At 40.2% G+C, this 27,728-nt stretch overlaps 1 protein-coding gene across 1 annotated transcript in view; it reads left to right on the plus strand.

Annotated features, from left to right (window-relative positions):
- Positions 1 to 6,504: 6,504 nt before the first annotated feature.
- Positions 6,505 to 27,728, plus strand: part of SHC4 (SHC adaptor protein 4) — a 66,702-nt gene continuing 45,478 nt past the window's right edge. The window contains exons 1-2 of the mRNA XM_075205927.1: positions 6,505 to 7,611; positions 25,393 to 25,463. Coding sequence (XP_075062028.1) covers positions 7,054 to 7,611; positions 25,393 to 25,463 — 629 coding nt within the window. The 5' untranslated portion in view covers positions 6,505 to 7,053. The remainder of the gene's footprint in view (positions 7,612 to 25,392; positions 25,464 to 27,728) is intronic.

Raw genomic sequence — 27,728 nt, forward strand, 5'->3', positions numbered from 1 at the left:
CTGGCACCTCGGCACAGGAGACAGAGGCTGGCACCTCGGCACAGGAGACAGAGGCTGGCACCTCGGCACAGGAGACAGAGGCTGGCACCTCGGCACAGGAGACAGAGGCTGGCACCTCGGCACAGGAGACAGAGGCTGGCACCTCGGCACAGGAGACAGAGGCTGGCACCTCGGCACAGGAGACAGAGGCTGGCACCTCAGCACAGGAGACAGAGGCTGGCACCTCGGCACAGGAGACAGAGGCTGGCACCTCGGCACAGGAGACAGAGGGAATGGGTGCCTCAGGACAGGCGGCCGGAGCTGGCAGATTGGGTCTCTTCGCAGAGAACAGGAATGCTGGAGCATAAACAGATTTGGAGTGCCGAGAGGAAACAACAGGAGATGGTTCAGTAAGCTGACGTGGTCTACGGACAGGACAGTCCTGCAGGAAATGTGCATTGCTGGCACAGTAGAGACACAGTTTGTTGGTTACTCTGCGCTGTCGCTCCACTTCGGTCAGATGGGGGCGTGGCCCACTTGTGAACCGGGCATTAGTTAAACTGCAGTTGTTAGTTAAATGCAAATTTGACATGGTATTATTGCAAGGTGTTGGCGGCACGGATTCAGCAGCAGACAGAGTTGGCTGGGTCAAATCAACAGCATTAGATTTCAGTGAAACCGTCTCTGATAGTCTCCTGAGTGGGTCCAAAAGCAAAGCGGAAAATCCGGCCAGCTGGGAGCGCAACAATATAATGTCCATTTGTAAGGTTTGTAGCAGGGGTAATTCCATGATTGATAAAACAGACATGTTGCAAAAGACAAATGAAAACTTGATTGCAGCAAAAAAAAGTCCCAGAATAAAACAAAACTTTCACCTGACTCCAAAGCTGTTTTTTGGGCTGGTTATACTGTCACGGTTCTCAAACAGAAGTACAGCTAGGAGTCATGAATTCGGTGAAAACACTCTGTGTTTATTTGCAGAGAGGTGATAACAACAGGTAATAAGGAGCAGTGATAAATACCAGGTTCCAGCTGATGCAGCAAGTAGCATGAATGTCCAGAAACAATCAGGTAAGGACAACAGGAAATGACATCACAGGATGGGACAACAATAACCAGCAATGTGAGCTGGGGAAAACAGGTTTAAATGGACCACACCCAGGTGCATAGAATGATTGGTGAACAGGAGGGTTAACCCCTAATGCACACAATAGCAGCACCTCTGGTGAGTGGAGGTACTGCCAATACAAAACAATAATAGGACAAAAAGGCAGGAGCTGCCATGCAAAGCAGCATGTAGCGCATAAGCTGAGGGCAGATCGTGACAATTTGTAACCAGCCCGGAGACCTCGTTGTCAGCCTTGAAACATATCTTAGACCGATATAGTGCGGCCTCGTTCTACAAACTGAAAATTACTAAATCTGAGGCCCTACTTATCAAAATACTGCAACCTTCACTACTTAATCTACAAAAGAAATTTCCTTTTGTGTTTGTTAAAGAGTCTCTGCCATACTTAGGCATACATATACCCTCTACCCTATCTACTATATTTGAAAATAACATTTCTGCTATTTTCCTCTATCTTTCCTCTCTGGCCAAGAATTGGACTGACTCTGAGGTCTCCTGGCTGGGCCATATAGCGGCATTTAAAATTATGTTGTTACCAAAATTTATGTATATTTTCAGCACTGTATATTGAACCAAAACGAATGATGGCTCGCTTCCATACATTAATGATGACATGTATGGAGACAGAAACGCCCTCCTCTCATCCATAAACGTATGACTTTACCTAAGCCTCAGGTGGCTTAATGCTCCCCAACTTAACACATTACCAAGAAGCTTGCATATTGAACCACCTATGAGATTGGTCACTCCCACAGGCCTCAAACCATCGGTTGACATTGAAAGAGACCTATGTACAAACTAACCCTTAACAGATCTCCTTTGGACTCTCAAACCCGGCAGTCTCCCAGCCATTCACAAACTACTGTCCATTTTAGATGCCTGCAAGTGTGGGACAAGGTCATCAGGTTACATACAAATTTTGCACTCCTGTCCCGCAATCTCTCCCTTCAAGCAATATATAAACTCATTCCGGACCTGAATCTCACCATATGGAGAGACAAGGGGATCGCCTCCCTATCAGAGTTGTTTGCCCAAAGTCTTTTTCTACCGTTCACTCTGCTTCAAGATAGATATAGTCTTCCCGCATCTGAGACATATAAATACTTGCAAATCAGACACTGGGTGGCGACTGTCTCTAAGACCCCTTACGTCTTATCTTTGCCACCAGCTCCTGTCTAAGATAGATTAATAAAAGGTGCCAATAAAGGAGGAATAACCTCCGGGCTTTGATTTCCTCCCCTAAAGCGCCAGCCAAACCTCGCTGGGAAGCAGACATCTGTCTCACCCTCACCCTGCAACAATGGGAAAACATCTACACAACTTCACATCGCATGTCAAAATGTATTAATCATACAGAAATGCAGGTCAAGCTCCTCAATCGGCTCTACCTCACCTCAGACTGGCTGCAGAAGATATGAGCAAGTCAATCAAAATTTTGTTGCCGTCAATGCACTCAGATATCTATCTATCTCTATATCTATCTATCTATCTATCTATCTATCTATCTATCTATCTATCTATCTATCTATCTATCTCTACATCTATCTATCTATCTATCTATCTATCTATCTATCTATCTATCTATCTATCTGTCTATCTCTATATCTATCTCTATATCTATCTATCTATCTATCTATCTATCTATCTATCTATCTATCTATCTATCTATCTATCTATCTCTACATCTATCTATCTATCTATCTATCTCTACATCTATCTATCTATCTATCTATCTATCTATCTATCTATCTATCTATCTATCTATCTATCTATCTCTCTACATCTATCTATCTATCTATCTATCTATCTATCTCTATATCTATCTCTATATCTATCTATCTATCTATCTATCTATCTATCTATCTATCTATCTATCTATCTATCTATCTATCTGTCTATCTATCTCTATATCTATCTATCTATCTATCTATCTATCTATCTATCTATCTATCTATCTATCTATCTATCTATCTATCTATCTATCTCTCTCATAGGCAAACCGAGGGGGGGGGGGGGCTTTCCAGTGCCTGGAATCCCCCATCCAAGCCTGGGTTACTGTATAATTGAGGTGGCTGGACCCTGCTCCCGCTTCACACAACTCTGCTTGAAAAGGGAGAGCTGCATGCACCTAACAGTAGTGCACGCAGCATTGCCCATGTATGTTATGGGAATAGGAAGAGTTGGTGAGCAGCCAAGCACTGTATAAAATTATAGCCACACCCACATGCATGCTGGTCACACCCACTGGTGGCATGGTGTGGCAACCTCTCTCTACAAATCCTGCGTTTGCCCCTGTCTCTATCTCTCTATCTATCTCTCTATTTATCTCTCTCTATATCTGTCTCTCTATCTATCTCTATATCGATCTCTCTATCGATCTCTCACTCTATATCTATATCTACATATCTCTATATCTGTTGATCTCTATATCTATATTTATATATATATTATATATAATGTGTGTGTGTGTGTGTGTATGCATACAGTATAAACATGCACATACATACAGTACACCAGCGGTTCCCAAAGTGTGCGCCGCGGCACCCCTGGGAGCCGCAGCGCTGTCACAGGGGTGCCGCGAGCCAGCCATAGAAAAAACAAAGAACACAAAAAGTTACCAATCCGTGCGGCGCCAGGACCCAGCATCCTCCTCTCTCACGCAGCTTGTCACTGAATATCGACATTAAGTGACAGCTGCGTGAGAGAGGAGGATGATGGGTCCCGGCGCCGCGCGGATTGGTAAGTTTTTGTGTTCTTTGTTTTTTCTATGACTGGCACGCGGCAGAGGGGGCAGAGTGAGAGGGAGCGTGACAGAGGGCAGAGGAGGGGGACAGCGTGATAGAGGGCAGAGGAGGGGGACAGCGTGACAGAGGAGGGGGACAGCGTGAGAGAGGGCAGAGGAGGGGGACAGCGTGAGAGAGGGCAGAGGAGGGGACAGCGTGAGAGAGGGCAGAGGAGGGGACAGCCTGAGAGAGGGCAGTGTGTCTGGATGCAGAGGGCAGTGTGTCTGGATGCAGAGGGGGCAGAGTGTCTGGATGCAGAGGGGGCAGTGTGTCTGGATGCAGAGGGGGCAGAGTGTCTGGATGCAGAGGGGGCAGTGTGAGAGAGGGCAGAGTGTCTGGATGCAGAGGGGGCAAAATGCCTGGGGGCAGAGTGTCTGGATGCAGAGGGGGCATTTTTGCATACAACTAAATAAGTATTTCTGTCCTGACCTAAATACTTGTTACAATTTTTTGACCCAACTACTTCTAAAACAGGACTGCTCAGTAATTATTTTGGAGGGGTGCCTTGAAAAAATTATGGAGACTCTAAGGGTGCCGCGAACTGCAAAAGTTTGGGAACCACTGCAGTACACACATACATTGTTACCCTATACTGTTGTCCCATGCTCTATGTACGGTGGTACGGACCCTTTGTGGCGCTTATAAATAAACAATAATAATATTAAAATGTGGCTATAAGACTAACTTTGTATCTCAGTTTATCGTGATTATCTATTGTTGAAATTTACCATTAAAATCTTGCTGACCCAGCTGAGTGTTAATGGGCCAAAGCAGCAAAGATTAACTTACCACTTTGCAGGACTAGTCTGAGGGTATATTCTAGAATAAAGCATTTTTTCATTGATTTTCTTCTGTTATCGCCATCTGGTGAGGAATAAACCACTTTAAGGAATAAACCACTTTATTCAGCCTATAGTTTGATTAATCCTGCAGTAAACGTTATAGCTAAAGTTCTAGTTTGAGTCTTTTGCTGTATACTTGTTCCGCTTTATAACATCTGATAATCATACTGCAAGTAACTCGTAAATAGATGAAAGTAGATGGTGTTAATATGTTTACTATTATCCGTACATTTTAAAATGTTTCAGTGTACTTCATTACCTTAACTTTAAAGGGGTTTTCTGCCTTTCTGGGAACTAACACAATCTGCTCTCCATCTTCCAGCCTAGCTCACTGACCCGAAGACCAATGGCTAACATAACTCAAATGTGTACACATGAAAATTCTCCTGGTCATGGGGTATTTTTTGCAGAAATTAAGATTTTGGTGTAACAGATTTGTTAGAAGGTAATGAGAATCAGCCTTTGTATGTATAAGCATTATGTTTCAATCATACCTGCCAACTCTCCCGGAATGTCTGGGAGACTCCCTAAATCCGGGTCGGTCTCCCGGACTCCTGGGAGAGCAGGCAAGTCTCCCGCATCCCGCTGGCCAAAATAACGCAATTCGTGGTGAATCGTGTTGTTTTGGTCCCGCCCCTGTGACAAAACGTCATCTCGGTCGCGGGTGGGTGGGGGGGGGCTGCAAAATGACGTGAATGACCGCGCCCCGGCCCCTCCTACCCTCTAGTCACGCCCCCTGTCCAGGATCTTCACTGCCTGAAAGTAGGCAAATGCGGTTTCAGTGCTTGGGGGAGAACTTTAACCAGAACAAAATAATTGACTCCAGTTGGTTGTCTGATGGGTTTGAACTGGGAAATTCACACCTTATAAACATTTTATTCTAACAAAATAAATTACTAATAAACAATATCATTTTTAGGTATGTAATTTCACATAGAGTACACAGGCCAATCTATTTCTCGGTGGCACATTGATTAGCATTGCTGCCTCACAGCGTTGGTATGTTCTCCACATGTACATGTGGGTTTCCTCCAGGTGCTCTGGTTTCCTCCCACAATCCAAAAACATAATTCAAGGTTAAATTGCTCCTAACAAAATTAACCATAGTGTAAGTGTGCATGTTTCTGTTGTTGAGAATTAAAGGGTCTATTTAACATACTTAGAAAATCCCACATTGGCCTGGCAAAGCAGTAAGATTAACCTTACTGGTGCTAGTCAGTAATGCCACCTCTTTCCCCCATATATGTCCACAGCCCAATTTGCCACTGCCCCTGAGACAAAAATATTTTGTTAATTTGGGCAAAAGAAGATTTCTATTGCTGCAAACTCATCAGGTCTTGTGAAATAGACTCCATAGACTGTAAGCTCCAATTGGGCAGTGGTTGTTGTGAATGTGTAACTATGCTATTTAAAGCACTGTGTAGTATGTAGGTTCTAGATAAATAAAGCATAATCATTTTTAGATTATCTAAATACATTGGTATATAAATGTACCTAAATATATGTGTATATACCCTCTATCTATCTATCTATCTATCTATCTATGTGTATATGAGTATGTATACACATATAGATATATACAAACATATCTATCACATCCACATTGTCAGTACAAGCACACATCTGAGCTTTAACTAGTAGCTTAGTGTTTTTGTTCTCTATGAGTCATCCTACCATTCTCCTATTGGATGAAAGCTGAACACCCTCAGGATCATGAGTCAATTACATACATTCTCGGCTTCATTCACAGATTGCTAGTGTGCAAACATAGGGAACATTTCATTCAGTGGAGTTCATTCATGTAAAATTGCAACGCCCCCAAACTCTTTAACTCCAGGATGCTGCCAGTTTGCCATGGCTTATGCAGAAGATGAAGGAGAGCTGTTTACACTGGATATATGGGCTTTCAAGCTGCCTCGCGTTGTATTTTTAAAAGAAGCAAGGACCTGTATTTCAGCTACCCTAGTTCCACACTGGATTTTTATTTTCTTTACACGTCATTGACAGTTTGCTTTCTAGGATGTAACACACTACTTGGGATGTAACTAGCACAATTTTCTCAAATTATTATTTTTGTATAAAGAGTTGCATATGGATTTTTAGCTGCATGTATCAATAATGTTTCTGTAGACAGACAGGAAGGACAACTGAATTTTATAAGAATACAAGATTTTTTGAAATGCTCTTTATTTGCATTGTAATTTAATTATGCTGTAAGAACATAAACAATCAGGTGGATCCAGGATTTATTAGGGCTGTTGTTACATAATGACAAGCATTCATTTAAAAAAAAGAACATTATTATAACTGAAAGCAGGCTATGAAAGAACATAGTCAGCATAGTGGGAATAGTCTGCATGAATTGCTCTTTAGATACCCAGTAATGCTTCAACGGGCAAAATACAGTAGATTCAGGAATGACTCTTTAACATCTACAGAAGAATGTTCACAAAACCCATCTTTAAATGCCAAAGGTTATACAAACTCTCATGCAACTAGAACTTCCTTTTTACCAGTTGAAAACCTCACCTTGGTGACACAGGACAGTTCGACGACATTATGCACTTTGATACCGAAAATTTCTAATTTTAAGTTATCTGGCTCAGCGAGCCTCATGCGATTGAGGCACTTCTCCCTGGGGACAAAAGAAGTGCCTAGATTAAAGCTGACAGACAGTCACACCGTTCCGAGTAGCCCAACTTCTGCTGAAATCACTTTCAACAGCTATATGTGCTCTTCTCAAGTAAGGCAGGATGTGGACATGAATACAAAACCCCAAGAGGTCTGTAGACTGCCAGAAATTGAGAAATCTCCACCTGATCAGAACAGCTGCACACAGAATGTGAAAATGGGGCCTGTCCTTTGCTACTGTGTAAAAGTGAGTACTTTAGACTTTTTGTACCGTTGCATTGTCAAGTACAGTATTTTGATTACTATTAATATTTATGCATTAGGTGCAGATGTAACTGCAACCCTGTGTGCTGATACATGGAGTGGCTCTATGTACAGAGCAAATTTTTTATACCATGATGTCTGAGTATAATGTGCAGCCAAGGGCTAGCAGATATATACAATGCTATTGCTGAAAGCTGCAGGTGCTACATAATAGTAGACTTGTGTTGTGATATCATACATTGAATTGCTATGTACTGTTCTGTGCTACCATATACTGCTCTGCTTTTGTATCACAGTATACTGCTCTGTGGAAATAGCATAGTTATTAAGGGAGAGTGCTGGTCTGAGCAATTTGATCTGCTGTGCTCTGTGACAAAACGTACTTCATACCATCCACTACATAGAACATTACAGCAACCTCTCAGCACACCAATGAGTTATCTAAACTGTAATCCCCTTCCGTAGCTTATGACAGGGATCTTCAGGGCCAGGCTTCACTGGTTTTTCTGTAATTTTTGCAATATTTTTTATTAAACATGGTATATATTTTAATCCAAATCTCTGTAATTAAGGTGTTTAAGAAGTTATAGAATTTTGTTTTTAAAATCTCCTTGTGTGTAAGAAGTTATAGAATTTTGTTTTAAAAATCTCCTTGTGTGTAGCCCTACCCATGCAGCAAACATGCCCATACAGCCTATAAGGTACTGTATCCAGCAGTGTGTCCAGGAAAGCTGCTTAAAGGCAATGGGTCTCATTTAGAATTGAGAACAAAGCAAAAAAAAGTGCAGATTTGCGCATGAACATGTTGCAATGCAAGGAGTGTAAATCCATTTATTTATTTTTTTATTTTTTTGCATGCTGGGATACACTGTGTACTTTTGAATGCAGCACACAAATACTGGACAGTTTTATTTTTACACTGCAGTTTAGAGTTGAGATAGGACACGCCCCCTTCCAACTCTAAATCTGTTTGAACATTTTAAATTTCCCCCATATGTGGTTTTGTCAAGGGGCAAATTTGCTCCGTTTTTTTTTTTTTTTTTGCTTTTCTCCAAACAATAAATCATATTTGGCTACTATTTGGACCTCCCCCGGAAGATAAGTGTGGGTGACACGACAATAATTGCGTCATCTTGGACTAGCCGATCACTGTATGATAATGTGATTTGCCACCTCGGTGCGACAGGGGCGGGGCCGTGATGACGCAATTTGCATCATATCACACCAGCGAGGCCCATCCTGTCCTTTTCAAAAGAAAGTAAAGCGAGAAAGGGGGCTACTCTGCCGGGAGGATCACCGAAATTCGGGAGCCTGCTGGACATTCCAGGAGAATACGTATGCTCTACATGATACGCAATATGTTGTACAGTTGCGTTATTTCAGGGGAACTTTGTGAATTCCCTTAATATATTTGCATAATATATGAATTTATTATTCATTTAAATATATTTATTTATATAAGTCACATCAGTGGGTATATGGGATATCACTTAAAAATGTTGCTGTATTTATCATATAGGACATATGCCTAAAACAGCCCTGTGTAGGGGGAACTGTGTTTGCTTGTTTCCAATTGTTGGTGTTTGTCAGCAGCCTATTAATCAAGTCAAAACTAATGTAAGAGTGAGTTTTAAGCAGCGCAGCATGAAGGTGCTATTTGTTATTTGTAATTATATATGTTGTAGACTTTCTCAGCTGCTTATTAATGCCATTGCAAGGTGAAGGATTCACATATTTGTCGTAATGCGATTAACTCCAGCTTTCCTAGCCTGAGGGGAGGATTTTTATCCACAGGAGTACGCCCATCGCAGGTCACTGGGTGGAAGTGATGAAGAAAATAGTTTTTTTATACTGGGCAGTTATTTATTTAGAAGTTACAGAATACTCAAATCTAGCCAGGAAGTGACCGTCTTTCTATCTGATACATAAGTAGATATAAGGTCCAAGCTAAAGGTGGCAGTTTTGTTGGCAGAAAGCTAACCAACTGAGGAACAACATATTGTGTATTGAAACACTCTGTCCAGATGAGGACCACGGAAAGGTCCACTGACATTGGCCAATACACTAACTCAGAAGGAAAACAATAGTCCTTTAAAATGTCATACCAAATTCATTGGTGACAGTGACCAAAACAATGAACCCTCTAACCAAAGTAAAATGTTCATTTTATTGGCTGAATGGTCAGATCTTTCTACCCATCATCATAACATGTGAATCTTCCTGGGTGGTGAACCCTACTATAGAATAGGAAGGCCAAGTCATGTGCATTACCCTAAGGCCAAACGGAAACCACTGTTCTTATGACTGGCATGATTTCCTGCAGAGGGGAGTCTATCAGCCGAGGAAGGGTAACTCTTTGGTTACTTTTAGATTTTGGAGGCGCTTTGACTGGGACACTTTGAGACTATAAGAACTTACTGGAGAGAAGGGGCAATATAATACATAACAATAAATTAATATTAACAATATTAAGGTATTTTCCGCACTCTATATTTCTCGGCTGCAATACATAATTCAATAATATTTATAGGCAACATTTGATTAAATAGAAAAATTGGTCTGGGTTAAGATTGCAATTCTTTGTGTGTCATTTAGCTTAAGAATACAGCAACCCCAGAAAACGAGTCTATCAATTCCACTTTGCAGAGAAGACAGCAGTGCTTGGAGAATATGGGTCTATATATCAGGAATGAGGGTTGGACCCATGGCGTTCTGCTAATGAAAGGCAGAGTCAAGTCCCCAAGTGAAAGGAGATTGACAAGCTATTTCACTGTTAGTATATTAGATATCCAATTGATCTATTTGGTTTTGTTGTGCACACCTTGGTGCTGTGTGCTGTCGAAGGGGACATGTCCTTCTTCGTCATAGGGTATGTTTAGCTCCACCCATGCGCGTATCTAGTGCTACCCAGGGGCGTGTCCATCACCACCAGATAGACATGCCTCTGTGCTCAAAGGTTGGAAATAGCCGTATGAAAACTGTAACTGAATGGCTGAGATAAACCTATCCCCAGAAGCTTTAGGTAATTTAGTAGGTTTAAATTAATTTAGCCCTAATTTTAGGTGAACTCTGTGTCCTTCACCTCCCCATGTCTAATATACACACATACACATGCTAACATAATGTGACATACAGACATACACATAAACACACACACATAAAGGAATACACATAGACGGGCCGGTGGTGGTATCTCCAGAGCACTCCTCCTGGAGTTTGTACACTGTACTTGCACCTCTCCCCCATTCCCCGGCACCTATTCCAATCGCTGCTCTGTTCAGATTGGGGACTCGGAAGATGAGGGGGCAGGCTCCCACGCCGAAAAAGGGAACTTCAGTAAGTGTGTCGCCCTCCTACTGCACTTACCAGCCTGCACACAAATCTGGCTCCATCAATAAAGTAGTAAAATATTTAGTTGTCTTTGTCATGAAATACGTTCTGAGCATGGCATGTGGGAAAAATAAACAGGAGAACTCCAGGATTTGTTCACTGTGCTGAGAAGTTTGTTTCAGGTGAATTAACTTTTAACTTACATTGTGTCTCTATTGCTGACTGATTTATATCAAATGTCTTACCAACTATGGCTTCTGCATTGGAGACATATTTGTTTGTGACAATTGATTACTAAGTGTCGAACAATGACATTCGGGAGTGTAAGGAGAATAATGACTACATCTGTTTGCTGGAGAGTGTCAGCCATTTTCTTGTAGCACATCTGTTTACCAGAACAGGTGTGCTACAAGAAAACAACAAAACAAATCAGGAGCTACATTAATCTACAAAATATATAAATACAAAATGCTACAAATTGTCTGTAGAGAAGCTTAATCTTTAAGCAGTTGTTTCAATAATATAGAGTCGGCTTTTAGATAAAATCAATGTATCTCTTAATTATACATATATATCAATAAATCACATATACAACCTTTAAAAACAATCCATAATACGATAACAATAGCATAAATATTGTAATCAAAAGAACATTTCAATCAGTGGTCTTAAACTAGCTAATTAGTTGCGGTATCCATGTAATAACAAGGAACTCCCATTTACACTTGTTCGGCTGGTAAATTGGGGTGTATGAAACTTCATGCTACCAGACAAAATAGAGTCCCAAGTTTGTAAACACAGATGTATTCTAGTACACATCAGATTGAACAGACAAACACAGCACAGCTGCAATCTTTATTTTGTTATGTATTGCCACAGTGTGTTCTCCCGATATTTGGATCTTTCAATAAACGTACAAATATGTATCCACTTGTACCTCAATCCTTTTGTGATGGCATTCATGACTGCTTTCTAAGACAAAATGCTGGTGTATTTCATTTATATGGCAAACTTATTTAAACTAGATGGCTCTATAATATGCAACTTCTTGTAGCATATTATAGAGCCATTTTCCTAATGGCCACCACTCTCCAGCAGGAGGAGGTGTGCTACAAGTAAATGAGACCATATATATATGCTGATTTCATTTGATTAATTCTACCTCTGACACATACTTCCCTTCACTTCCACTGCCTGTTAGTGTCCCATAAGAATCTGTGTTCAGCTATCTGCTTTTCTCACCGTACACCTCTTCTCTTGGTGAACTTAATTCAGTCTCCAATGCCACCACTATGCTATTTTTTTCAATCTCTCAAGCCTTGGTGTCAAACTTGACTCCACTCTGTGCTTTACTCCTCACATCCAGGCTCTCTACTATTCTTTTTGGTCATTACCTTTGAAATGTTGCTAGAATATGCCCTTTTCTTACCCAAAGTGCGACCAAAACTCTTATTCTCTCATCATCTCTCGCCCTAACTACTGCAACCTCCATCTATCTGGCATTTTCCTCACCCTTCTATCCCCATTTCAATCTGTCCGTTTAAAGTTTTAATGTTGTAGCAAGACTGGTCCTCCACCTATAGCCACACCATTCTGCATATGCCTACACTGAATTCAATTTAAATTATCCTCAACTACAAAGCCCTCAACAGCACCGCATCTTCAGCACGGTGGCTAGCACTTCTGTCTCACAGGTTCATGGGTTCGATCCCTGACCATGGCCTTATCTGTGTGGAGTTTGTATGTTCTCCTCGTGATTGTGTGGGTTTCTTCCCACACTCCAAAACATACCAGTAGGTTAATTGGCTGTTATCAAATTGACCCTAGTCTCACTCTCTCTCTGTCTGTTAGGGAATTTAGACTGTAAGTTCCAATGGGGCAGGAACTGGTGTGAGTGAGTTCTCTGTACAGCGCTGCAGAATTAGTGGCGCTATATAAATAGCTGATGATGATGCATCTGAAATCTCATCTTGAAAAAAATCTCCTTCACACTCTTTTAGACCTACCATTGACCTGTGCCTCACCTTGTCTTTGCTAACCACCTCTCACTCCTATCTACAAGACTTCTCCTATGCTGCTACAAACATATATAATTCCCTTCCACCGCCTATCAGACTTTCCCGCAGCCTTCAAAATAGAGATGAGCGGGTCCGGAATTAGCAAATCAGAACCCCCCCGAACAGTGCCGATCTGAGCCCGGATCCGAGCACTGTTCGGGGGTTCCCGTCGATCACGAACCTCAGAACGAGGCAAAACTTCGTCATCAAGCCGTCGGATCTCGCAGTTCTCAAACTTCCGGTCTAGCAGTCTAACGCCACGGCTTCCAGAATGTAGAAGATCTAAACTACTTACAAGGTATACTATACAATTTGAAAATTATTCAGTGACTTAGAGGAACTACTTGGTGTTCTGTGCTCATCAATCAGTGTATCTTGTATATCATTGAACACACTGAAAATACAGATTTCTGTCTTGAGGGCATTACTACAGAAGACATTGGCAGTTGACAAATTTGTCATTAGTTTCATGCAAGCAGCAAAATATTACACTATATACTCTGGCACCTCGGGATTTGAACTTGGTGAAGTTCCTTACATTGAAAATGGTATTTTTAATAGCGAAAATCTCTGTACTGTGTATGTCTGAGTTGCAATTGCTCTGGGTGATAGAAACTTTTCTCAATATTTTAAAAAAAAAGATAGTTCCTCCAGTTTTGTCCCAAAGGCAGTATCAGGGCTTTATATAAATCAGCTGGTTTCATTCTCTATGTCCAAATCCCAACTCCTCCAACACAGAAACATTGGTGACTATTAGAAAAGTTTACATTTTCCTGTCATGTTCTTTAGCAGTGCTCCCAAAAATAGACAATTGGATCCCACAATTTTGTGTTGGGTAATGGATTACTCTGAGCTAGAGAATAAGAAGAACAAAGAGTTTACTTACTGGTTGCAAATTTTACCTTTTTATGGCAAGATATGGGCTGTGATAACATTAGAGGAGATGGTCTGGTTACTGGAAAATTAGAGTTTTACTTAATGTTCCCAATTCAATTATAACTGTTGCCACCAAGTAGCCTCACCGGATTATTTGCGTTACCTAGGAGACTGCAAGCAAGGTACTGATCCTGCCGTATAAGTCCAGCGGTACTGCTATATAAGTTCACTGATCCTGCCACGTGTTGGGCCACGTGTTTGTGCCGCCCACTTGTGTCGCTTAGCTTAGTCATCCAGCTACCTCGGTGCAACCTTTTGGACTAAAAACAATATTGTGAGGTGTGAGTTGTTCAGAATACACTGGAAATTAGTGGAAATTAATGTTATTGAAATTAATAATAGTGTAGGAGTGAAAAAAAACCAAAATAATGGATTTAAGCACTTTTTATGCTTTTTTAAAAAAAAATCAGAACCCAAAACCCGAAATCAGAACCAAAACCTTTCGTGGGGTGTTTTGGCAAAACCCAAAACACCAAAAGTGGCCGGTGCACACCCTTACTTCAAAACTCTGTTTGAAAACCACTCTTTATTTGAACCTACTCTATTTCCACCTATACTACTCACACTGGTACAACCTCCCTATTGTTCTAAGCCAGTGGCGCACGCAGGGGGGGTTTCTGAGTCTCTAGGAACCCCCCCTGTGCTAACTAAGTGGCCACTGTCCTATACAGCAGCCGCGGCGCTGTCAAAGAAGGGTCCGCGGCGGTGCTGTATTGTATACAGCACCGCCGCAGACGCTTCTTAGACAGCACCGCGGCTGCTGTATTGGACAGCGCTGGCGAAACGGAGCTGCTGCGCATGCACAGCAGCTCTCTCTCAGGTTGTTTTTTTTTTTTTTTGGGGGTCGGCGGGGAGAAACCCCCCCCCCCCGACAATCCTCCGTGCGTCCCTGTAAGCCATCCAAGATCCATTTGTCTTTGATGCGCCCTTTTCCCACTAGATTTTAAGCTCTCTCATGAGCACCCTCCCAACCCTTTGTTTTCACATTGCATTTATTTTGTCTACCTTGTGTTTTATGCATGGCCAGTTTCCTCACTGTGCTGTGCTGCAGAGTACTGTTGCTCCTTACAAATAAATACTAATAATATATTTTGGTTTAAAAGTAGATCTGCCCAAATCATCATTGTGTTTATGTAGATCTTTTGAATAATGATCACAAATATTTAGAAATGTTCAGATTATTGTAATTTTTTATTTATATAAGTGTACAATTATTAAATGCAGACATAATTCTCACACATATGCATGCACTGTGTTTAGGTGTGTGGTACAGTAGGTGTCATTTTTTGGACAAGCGAAGTGTAAAACTTACATGATCATAAGCATTTTATCAATAATTGTGGGCAACTGCTCCTAGTAAATGAAATGTGTATGAATTTAACATAAGTATTTTTTCATTATACTGTTAATTCTAGATTATATTCTTAAAACCAGCTAAATTTTGGGATACGTCAGACAATGGACTTGGCACATTGAAAAACTGCTGCATATTACAGTGTGGAACGAGTATGAGTCATTGGGACATTGTATGGATACCAGATCTTCCTGGCACTTATCTGTAACATTAAATAAAAACAGACCGACCTTGTCGGAAGTTGAATTAAATTGAGTGACTCATGCATGGTTCAATCTCATCAGTGATTCATATATTTTCTTTCATAGGCAGAGTCTGGTGCATTCGCTGTTCTCGTCTATTTCAATGTGAAATGAGAAAAAATACATTAGTAATATTGATGTTTATATTAACCTAATACATAAATAATGCAAACTAGAATAACTATCTGTTTTAAAATATTTGTGCTCTCTTAAACGTATTTTATGCCGGCCCATATGTGTACTATGTATTTTATGGTATTGTATTTTCATTCAATCCAAATTCATCAGCAGGTGAAAAGATAAAAATTGAAAAAACACAGTCACGATTTAAAAAAAAACAACAAATATGTAAAAAAAATAGTAAAGCAAAATGCATTTACATGTTTTAAAGTCAGACATATAACGCTAGATCTAAAAGTAACTGCCATTTAGTTATTAGACTCTTGCAGTTGATAACTGTTAGGTTAGGAAGAATATAGGTCAGGGGTCACTAACCTGTGGCTCTCCAGTTGCTGAACTACAAGTAGCAGCATACCCTGCCAGTCTTGGGTGGGACTTGGGGTTCCACAACAGTTGAAGAGCCTCAGCTTCTTTATTCCTGACGTACAAGTCTACTTACTAACTATTATGCAGAAAGAACCGAGATGTTCTATTGCCACTTACCAGAGCAATACAAATGTATTATTGTCACAAATCACCTAGAAAATATCACCAGAGCAGCTGCCCGGAAATACTGTCTGGCAGTGGTAGGAGGCAGTCTTGGGTTCATATGTGCATTTTTGACCTTCATGCGCAGTGGAACTGAAATCCCTGACTTGGGCTTCCACCAGTTCAACTTCTCAAGAAAAAAATTAATTGTATATATATATATATTTATTTATTGTGACCGGGTAGGTAGGGGAGCACGGTACCATTTCCTTGGGTAGGTGGCATGGTGGCTAAGTGTTTAGCACTTCTGCTTCACAGCACTGGGGTCATGAGTTGAATTCCCGACCATGGCCTTATCTGTGTGGAGTTTTTATGTTCTCCCCGTGTTTGCGTGGGTTTTCTCCGGGTGCTCCGGTTTCCTCCCACACTCCAAAAAATACTGGTAGGTTAATTGGCTGCTAACAAATAGACCGTAGTCTGTGTGTATGTTAGGGAATTTAGACTGTAAGCTCCAATGGGGCAGGGACTGATGTGAAGGAGTTCTCTGTACAGCGCTGCGGAATTAGTCGCGCTATATAAATAAATGGTGATGATGATGATGATAGATGGTGTTTATAGCAGCCGAGAGATTTTACACAAGCCCAAAGATTTCGTGCAGCTGGCCTCAGCCACATCCAGCTAACACTGGTCACTCCTGACTAACAAACTAAGACAAAACAAAAAGACGTTTCAGCACAGCTACTTGCTACAGGCTGATATCAGGCTTTCTCTCAGAGAGACTCTGCAGCCCCAAGCACTGAGAGACTGACTGAGCTGCATTGCAGCCTTTTGCCAGCACCACTCAGGTGCAGCTCCTGATTACCAGCAGACTCACTTGTAACTCAGAAGACCTGGTTAATGGGCCTAATGGGTGGAGCCCGCCCTCACAGCCTATCAGGACCCTTTTCTGGCTTTTCAACAGGCCTATAGCCCCTCAGCAGCTTATACACAATACACATTTTCCTGGGGTTGTAAAATTAAGATTAGGAACCTAGGTAAAATATACCTGCCATCAAACACCAATCCAGTGACTTTGTCACAATATACACTATATGTGTACGTACGTGTGTGTGTGTGTGTATATATATATATATATATATATATATATATATATATATACACACACACACACGATAATGTGCAAAAGTTTTAGGCAGGTGTGGAAAAAATGCTGCAAAGTAAGAATGCGTTCAAAATTAGAAGTGTTAGTAGTTTGTTTTTATAAATTACCAAAATGTGAATGAACAGAAGGGAAGTCGAAATCAAATCAATATTTGGCGTGACCACCCTTTGCCTTAAAAACAGCATCACTTCTTCTAGGTTCACTCCACCTGTATTTGAAGGAACTCGGCAGGGAAGTTGTTCCAAACATCTTGGAGAACTAACCACAGATCTTCTGTGGATGTAGTCTTGCTCAAACCCTTCTGTCTCTTCATGTAATCCCAGACAGACTCGATGATGTTGAGATCAAGGCTCTGTGGGGGCCATATCATCACTTCCAGGACTCCTTGTTCTTCTTTACACTGAAGATAGTTCTTAATGACATTGGCTGTTTGTTTGGGGTCGTTGTCCTACTGTAGAATAAAGTTGGAGCCAATCAGACACCTCCGTGATGTTATTGCATGATGTATAAATACCTGCCTGTATTTCTTAGCATTGAAGACACCATTAATCCTGACCAAATCCACAACTCCATTTGCTGAAATGCAGCCCCAAACTTGCAAGGAACCTCCACCATGCTTCACTGTTGCCTGCAGACACTCATTATTGTACCGCTCGACAGCTCTTCGGCGAACACACTACCTTCTGTTACAGCCAAATATTTCAAATTTTGTACCTGGGTCCCACTGTTTTTTTCTAGTTCTGAGCTGATGGCTTGGTGGACCACTGTGTCTACGGTCCTCAACGTTGCCTTTTTCTTTGTGCTTCTTCAAACGAGATTGAACAGCACATCTTGAAACCCCAGTCTGCTTTGAAATCTTTTCCTGGGAGAGACCTTGCTAATGCACCATTAGCCTTATCTGTTGGTGCTGTGCTCAGTTTTGCCATGGTGTATGACCTGTGACATGAAACTGTCTTCTCCCTTTGCAGCAGAGTTTGACTGTTCCTCACTCAGTTTGTTCCTACACAGCTGTTTCTGTTTCAGTTATTGACTGTTTCAACCTAAGTGTGAAAATGATGATCATTATCATCTGTTTGTTATGATTGGTTAATCATACACATGACTATAATTCTACAAAATCCCTGACTTTGTGCAAGTGTACCTAGAAGAACTGATGCTGCTTTGAAGGCAAAGGGTGGTCACACCAAATATTGATTTGATTTAGATTTCTCTTCTGTTCATTCACTTTGCATTTTGCTGATTGATAAAAATAAACTATTAACAGTCCTATTTTTTCCACACCTTCCTAAAACTTTTGCACAGTATTGTGAGTGTATGTGTGTATATGTAATGTGTATATGTTTATGTATATATATATATATATATATATATATATATATATACACACACACACACGTATATCTACACGTATGTATACACACACACACACATATATATATATATATATATATATATACACACGTATATCTACACGTATGTATACACACACACATATATATATATATATATATATATATACACATACACACACACATACACACACACACATATACACACATTCACATGCATACACATACACATGTATACATACATACACACACACACATATATATATGTGTGTGTGTATGTGAGTATACATACATGTGTGCATACATACGTGTAGATATACATGTGTGTATACATGTGTGTGTGCATATATACATATATGTATATAAATGTATACATATGTGTATACATACATATGTGTATATTTAGACTCTTATTATAAAATATAAAACTATATATAAGATATAAATATCAAAATATCTATAAAACAAATGTTATCTACCACAGAAACTTACATACTTTAGAACATAACATTTATTATAAAAACAATCCATTAAAATAAGATTACAGACAGCAAAGATAACATACATATTAAGCATATTATAAGTGGCACTTGTAGGTGGGAGAATGGTGTATTACCAGAAGATTTTCGATCTTTAGAAATGTCTGGGTTAATACTTCATAGAAATTGTGGTGTAGATTTGAACAAAATATATCTATTGTCTGTATATATCTATAAACAAGTCAGTTTCCATTAATAATAAAGTAAGAAATATCACAGACATAGTTCTACCTTTGCAGGCCTCCATCTGTTCTCCCCACTGACACCCCCACCCCCCGGCATTTTAAAGAAGAGCTGCTATCAACTTACACTATTTTATTATATACTGTTCTGTACTTAATCAGTGGTAATAGAGTCTTGTTGTGATGAGTTAATAATTTAAGTATGTATTTATTAGGATTGTTGTCTGGATGTGAAGCCCACGTTTTCTGCCAGTTGCCCATGGTGGATACTCTATGGGTGCCCTGGTATGTGACAGGGGGTAGTTCCTGCTTGAGCATGTGGCTCCAGACAGTCTTCCCCTTCAAAGCAACCTGATTTTTATACCTCTTTGAAGGTGCTGAATATTGGTCATCAGACTGATTTCAGTGAGAGGCCTATGTACCAACCAAGCACATCTGGAAATGCGGTTAGTAAATGACCCTTTTATGTAAGTAATTTTTCAATATATTGTCATCTAACTGCTCTGGTTGTTCTGTTCTTCGTAATCCATTAGAGCTTCCATAATAGTTTCTATAAACAGATTTCTTGTGCTGATAATTGTACACTAAAGGGACTGTAGGAGCGGGTTTTGTAGGTGCTGAGGAGATTTAGGTGGGTGCAGGTCTTGCTAACACTATTAGGCTCCATATCCACTGGTGTGGAAATCATGCTATTACTGGCTCCTGTAACATTACTAACAACATGTAAACAGATATGGTAAAGGAATGTACTGGTTCTTTTGACCTAATACCCCACATCAAGCCTGGTAAGCGTGGCCCTCCTGCGCAGAAAATATATTTTTCTCATTGACAGCTACTTCCCACGTGAATAACAGAGCAAGTATCATAACAGGCACAGAGCGACATGCCACTTCCTCACTTGTGTCATAGAGTGCCAAAGGGGCTTCATGGTGCATGTGACAACTCCCGGCAGGGCGGCCCCGGAGCTGGCAATGCTGGCCCTGTGACACCACTTGTATTTACTGTCGGAACTGGTGTTGGCAGTGCAGCGTTTTTTGGACACAGCCTCCTCTGTTTACTGCAGGTTCTGCATTGCCCCCTCCCACCCAAACAAAAGTGCACTGCTGCCAAATTTAATCACATTTCACAAGTTTCTGCTGAGGTTTTCCTAACACAAGTGGGTAACCACACTTAGTGCATAGGCAAACCGAGGGGGAGTCCAAGTGCCTGGAAACCCCCTCCAAGCCTGGGGCACTGTATAACTGAGGTGGCTGGACCCTGCCCCCGCTTCACACGGCTCTGCTTGAAAGCTGCGTGCACCTAATAGTAGTGCACGCAGCAATGCCCATGTATATTATGGGGATAGGAAGAGTTGTAGAGTAGCCAAGCACTGTCTAAAATTATAGCCACATCCCCATGCATGCTTATCACACCCACTGGCGGCATGGTGTGGAAAACCCCCTCTACAAATACTGCGTTTGCCCCTGTAGTGCACCATCAATTTAAGTCTCTCATAGCAGAATAATAGACCAGGGGTAGCTGGGAACACTCATGCCTCTAAATGTACATTACTTTTTGTCTGAGGGCGAAAACTAATAATTACATTTTATTAAGTAATTTGCATATTGGGATCTAGATATCCTTTCATTATTCAGGGCACTTCACTATAACATAGATTTAAAGATCTGTATTCCAATTCTAAGCACAAAGCTTGATCTGTAAGTAAATGATAATATCGCCCTATATTCTCTTCTGAGTAATTCCTATATTGATTTTCTCATCTTAGTTTAGAGTAGCTTCCCACGCACAGGCCACAGAGGCAAGTGAACACTTACTCATCATCATATGATCTCAGTGCATGACTCACCTACTCCACTGAATATTTCATTTTATCAATGACAGACGAGAGGTGCTGGCTAAGAGCATCCCTGCAGCTAACATAATGAGAATGCATAATGAAAATCTGTGCAAGATCTGCAGATTCTCAAGCTAAACTCTACAGAATCAGGATATTTGTTCTGCTACAACTGCAACACAGAATGCCCAACAAAGGTGTATGAAAGATCTGTAAGTTTTCAGGGTGAGCAGTGCAGGATATCAGCCAACATAAAATTATTAGTATTATTGTTAACCAATATTTGATTAAAGTAAATAGATATTATGCATCCCTTTATACAGCATGCAAAACTTGTAGTACAAATCCTAAGAAACACTCCTATAAGTCTTATAGAGGTCCTTACCGGTAGGAGTTTTCAGTTTAAAAGTGAATGGAAATGTGATATATAGAATGTGCGGGTTAAGGTGCATAGGGTCAGTTTGTGCCATATCTTTTTTGATTCCTATGACATAAAATGCACAAATCTGTGTGTACGAACGGAAAAGCAGGCAATTTATCAGTGTCCCCACAGATTTAAGAAAACAAAGGGTCCAAATAAAAATATCAAGGGAAGGGGGTAGGTTCACATACTGGAAATAAAATTGGGTTAAAAAATGAGCTTCTTGAAATGAGGTGTGTACTATTTTGTTGGGCTATGTGATGGATTTTCTAGTCTCTATGCAAAGAAATACATAATGGGCCAGAGTCATTCAGGCACGTATCTTCCGATTTTGAGCGTATCGTACGCATGCGCATACAAACACTTTGGACGCTTACTGCAGCCTACGATTTTGAGGAGTGAATGGGGAAGGGGCGTTTGGCTGTAGTCAACTTACAGTAAGGACGTGTCAAGCTCGAGCACAAGCAGCCACGTCCGAATCAAGCTCTGGGTGTCTCAAAGTTACTTGTGTTTCTGCCGTTTCTCTTGCACCTGCTATAGGGGTAGTCTAAGTCCTGAGTCAGTAGTTATGTACAGGACAATAAGGACAGCCTGATAAATGTTTTTCCAAGAGGGAAAAACAAATAAATTTCCATTTATAATCATAAAGGACTTTATTATTGATAGGTAACGTTTATTGCTTAATTTTTTTTTTTCTGTGTGTTCTTTTGAGATTTTATATTCTACATAGGTATTGTATATATCCAGCAGTGTCTGGTGTAGTAAACTAGAGTTAAACTACATCCGTAGTCATCACCACACATATCTTGAGATTTGCTCCTCGTTGACTTTGGGAGTAAGCAGAGCTGAGTTACGTAGTTTAAAACAAACGCATGCTGTGCTCAGTATGAGTGCCTTAATAACTCAGGCCCAATGTGTGATTCTTCACAATTGTGCGCTTAAATACTACGAGCTAACTTTCCAAGTCACTAATAGATTACTATGGGGTATATTTAGAATTGGATGGCGATATAGAAGATTTTCTAGAGCTTCAATATTCCTCGTCACTATCTACAAATAAATTTATGGGCTTCCAGTAACACTTTTGCTAAAAATGAAAAATATTAAAAATCAAAATGTAAAAAAAAAATATAAAAATATAAAATAATGAACAAAAAAATGCTTTATTTTAATGAGATGGCGATAGTGATATGAGAACAGCCTTTACTGCAAAGACCCGGTAAAAGCTATCACCTGGAGGGAGGGTTTATTAAATAGTGAGAAGTCTTATCTCCAGTGAAAACACCCATTTTCGATGTGGAAATGAGTTTTCTCGGTTTACTAAATAGACCCCTGTGGATCCAAGCAGAGTGGCACTATTAACTCTCTTTCCTGACCTTGTCCTTGCAGCCTAATGAGAGTTTGCTACTTGCTTGCAACAAGACTGTCAGCTGACAGTATCAATATCAGTTCAGCCTACTTTTGGATCTCATTGCTTCACTATGTCACCATGACTACAAATCTATTTGAATATCTGTAACTGTGATTTGTACTCTACTGCTGAATACTTTTAACCGAGTAATAAGAGCCTGTTTCTTGAACACCTACAGCCATAAAGACACATACAATAGGTTCTTGCTATGTAACAAATTACCTTTAAAATAGAGATGTTCACTGACCCCCGTGTTTTGATTTTGGATCTGGACTAACTTCGTGTTTTGGTTTTGGCAAAATCGCCCTCGCGTGTTTTGGTTTTGGATCCCTATTTTTTTTCTAAAATCCCTATTTGTTTTTGATAAAATCACATAATTTGGCACTTTCTTTGTTTCTACATAATTATCAGCCTCAATAACATTAATTTCCAGTCATTTTTTGTCAGGTGACAAGAACACTGCTACCCCTCCTGTTTCTGTATGAGCAATGGCACTGGAGAGTGACAAGAACACTGCTACCCCTGTTTCTGTATTAGCAATGGTGATGCAACTCCTGGGGAGGGAGGTATTTGTGGAATCCAAAACCCGCGAGATCCGATAACGCAACAATGACGTTTTGCCTCGATTCAGATCCGAGGATGCGCAAAAGTACCGAGCCAGCTCGCTAGCCTACTCGGATGCCCTAAGTTCAGGTGGGTTCGGTTTTCAGAAAACCGAGCCCGAGCATCTCTACTTAAAATGATTATATCTTGAAGAATTACACAACTCATTCACATTATGAACAGTGTTATGTGCACCCAAGCATCTCTCTGAGAAGCAGATAGAGGAAGCTGCTATTGATTTTTTGTTCTGTTAGGAAGGAAAAACAAATCTAGTGAATGGAAGATATCATTTTAAGGATATAGCCACAGAATACATCAAACATGACGTTTAGTTTGTTTAAGAGCATTAATGAATTTAGTGCCTGAGTGCTATTAAAAGAAGCAGAACAAAATTAATGATTGATCATTAGGCTAAATTTAGCAATGTCTGGCTAGATTTATTCCTCCATAATGGTAGTGAATGGTAAAGAATTACCCTGGACTATTAGGATTACTTTGTTCATTTTACACAGCTGTAGCAGAATAAAAGTACTGATGTTATATTGTTATTATTATTATATTGTGTAACAAACAAAATGTACCTTTTTATTGGTCAGTGTTCATTTATATAATTGTAATAGTGGTTTATTTGTGAAGTAGATAAGTTGTAATACGTTGTAAGTTTCTGTGTTTCTGTAATGTGGGTAGACATATCTTTAAATGATATAGTATGGCATACTGGGAGAGCTGTGCACTACTTATGCCTCTTCTGCATGGGTAGTCCTAATTGTCTGTTTGGCTATACAGCTATAACTGCACTGGCAAAGAGTATTGGTATATGTTTATGTGCTTTGTGGTCTGTGTAGTTTTTTGTTTTGTGGTACTATTTATAACATAGTTGCCTACTCTCCTGGAATGTCCGGGAGACTCGTAATTTTTTGGGAGTTTTCCCAGACTCCCGAGAGAGCAGGCAAAAATACTGGATCCAGAAGTCGCCGCTGTTGAAGATGGCGGGGCTAAACGCGGCATTGTGGCCCCGCCCCTGCTGCGATTGGCTAAAATGGCCTTAGATTGACAGGGGCAGGGCCTAACGGCGCACCACGTGTGGCCACACCCCCTCAATGGACCCCCTCCCGGACAGCTGCCTCTAAAAGTAGGCGAGTAGTCTTCTGAGTTAGCATGTCTAGGAGCACAAAAAAAATGTTTGGTTTTTTTAAGCAATCAAAACACAAAATTTAGTTTTATACGTATATATATTTTGAGTTGTACTTACCTTAAGATTCAGTATGTAAACTTATAATGCAATGTATAGATGCGACTGCACCAAATATCATCATCATCATCAACATTTATTTATATAGCGCAAGCAAATTCTGTTGATTATATTAAGTAAACATGCACCAGTCATTCTGTTGGACATTCTATTACTTACCTCTCTCATAGCTGTGCCTTCCTTATATAAAGCAACAAATGTGTATGAAAGATGGCTGGGTTCAGAAGTCTATAGACTCTCCAAGGGAACATGGCTACATAACGTATAATGCAATTACTGTAGTTTTGAGGTGCAGGAGTGTATTGTAAGTTTTAGTTGTCAAAAATATTTTTATATCAGATTGCTGTATAGATTGGTATATACTGCTCTGCACTTTGTATTGTATTTGCACCATGCGATGTAATATGAATGACTATATGCAGAATCTATGTTCCTGTTTTGCAGTACATGGGTTGTATTGAAGTTTTGCAGTCCATGAGATCCCTTGACTTTGGCACGAGAACTCAAGTTACAAGGTAATATGATTTCAAATGCAAATAGACTGGTTACACAATCCCAATTGCTCCTGTTTCAGTGATTCTTTACAGATTCATAGACAACTTAATGTGCATGAATTGGACACTAATTTAAAGTTCACATCTCAATAGCGATGTTCTAAGCACAGATTAGATATAACCTACTTAAGAAGCAATGACGATCATTTCAGTCACATTCACCACATTTCAGTGGTGGTCCCCTCCTACAGTTCATCCCTTGGGGGTAAATGTATCAATTTGTTTTTAAAAATGCAATTTTATTAAAGGCAAAGCAGGTATTTTAGAAAGCATTTTAGTGAACTATATGGAATATAGAAAGCATCTTAATAAACAATATACAATACAAAGAACAGCTTAATGAACAATATACAATTCAGATAACATTCTAGTAACTTATATACAATACAGAGAACATCTTTATAGCTAATGTACAATACAGAGAGCAAACAGTACATTCCAGTGACGTCTATACAATATAGAGAACATTCCTGTGACCACTAGTCAAAACACAATGCATATTAATGTCTACTATTCAATGCCAACCCTCTTCTGGAAGACACTATAAAATGCAAGCCCTCAAATCTGTGTTAGTTTTACAATGCAGGCCCCCAATTCTCTGGCAGTGTAATAGTCCAGACCTTGAACATACTCGACAGCTTTACTATACAGACCCCGGACCTATGGCGGCTTTGTAATGCAGACCCTAGATCTATGGTGACTTTATTATACAGACCCCAGACCTATGTTGGCTTCACTATACAAATACCAGACATTTGGTGCTGCTGGAGAATAAGTTTGGCTGTACTGGGACGCCATCTAATCCAGTAGTTCCAGCCATTCACCAATCAGTGTGTGGGTATCTCCCAACACTCTGATTACGGAATGATCAGCACAATCCCCCTGTCTAGGAGCTGTCTACTGGAGATTCCAACATATCCAGTATATCCAGCTGCACAGGGCATAACTGCAGCTGAGTGACAGAGGATGCACCTGCCCATTGTTATAGTATTTATATCTGTCTCTGGGTTGTGGTCATGCACTCTGTAGGCGCATACAGCTGGTTCCAAAACTGTACCAGCCCAGGGGACAGATTCCCTCCCTACCCTCTGGCACAACCCCCTGATGAAGACATTTACTTACTTTCTGAAAATTAATAATCAAAAATGGCCTCTCTTAAGAACAGAACAGGGCTAAGTTCTGCTTTGATGACTTCCCATATACAATTAGTAATTAGCTCTCAGCGCTCATCCATAGCAAGCAAAAGGTATGGACTTTTAGATATTCCACATGTAAATTGTCTACTACTGTATTTAAAAATGGATTCCTGGGTCCACATATTGCAAAATGTCTTATGTTTGCCAACTTCAAATTTTTAACTGGCCAATTCCTAAACTGATTAAAAATTCAACCACTATAAATAATGATAAGCTTTTGAAATGGGCTGAACCACTGTTTCCTGAAAGCCAAATGGATAATGTGACAACAGTTGGAGGAGAGAAACGGGGACTGATCACTACCCTTAGTATAAGCCAGATATGAAGAGGTTTCATTAATTTATGGTCTAGTGGTGGAGAGGGGGTGTGTAGTTCCTATAATTGCCTCTGTATTTTGCTTTTTCTGCCTGTTAAAGACCCATCAATCTGTATCTTATAGTGCTGGTATTCACCCAAAAAACTTCACATATTGTAGAGATATTTCTACTCTCTTGTGTGTGATTTATTTGCATAATGTGGTCTCAGAAACTTCTCTTTGTGATACCTGACAAACATCTGAATCTGATACTTTTGATTTACAAGAAGGGAAATATCGGAAAATAAATATACTAAATGTCACACCCCACTGTACAGTCTGCAAAATTCAACAAATTATATTACCAAATATATATATATATATATATATATATATATATATATATATATATATGTATATAACCAAAAGGAGATCTACTTTTATAGATGTGTTCTTAAAATTAGTGTGTAGTTATTCATAATATACTGAAGTGTAAATCATAATAATGTGCATTATCCTTAATATACAGTGTCACGAACACGCTCCCAACTGCCGTGACTTTAGGTGTTCGCTGTATGGGGTTACACATGATTCCAGCCCACAGTCTCTCTCTACCTATCACACAGGTTATAGACCTACTGAATCGCCCCCAGACAATGCTCACACCCACACACACTTCAGGTTTGTCACCACCTATTGAATACAGGCAGTAGGACCCCAATATACTGTCCCACA

This window comes from Mixophyes fleayi, chromosome 4 (assembly GCF_038048845.1).
Source record: "Mixophyes fleayi isolate aMixFle1 chromosome 4, aMixFle1.hap1, whole genome shotgun sequence".
Taxonomy (NCBI): domain Eukaryota; kingdom Metazoa; phylum Chordata; class Amphibia; order Anura; family Limnodynastidae; genus Mixophyes; species Mixophyes fleayi.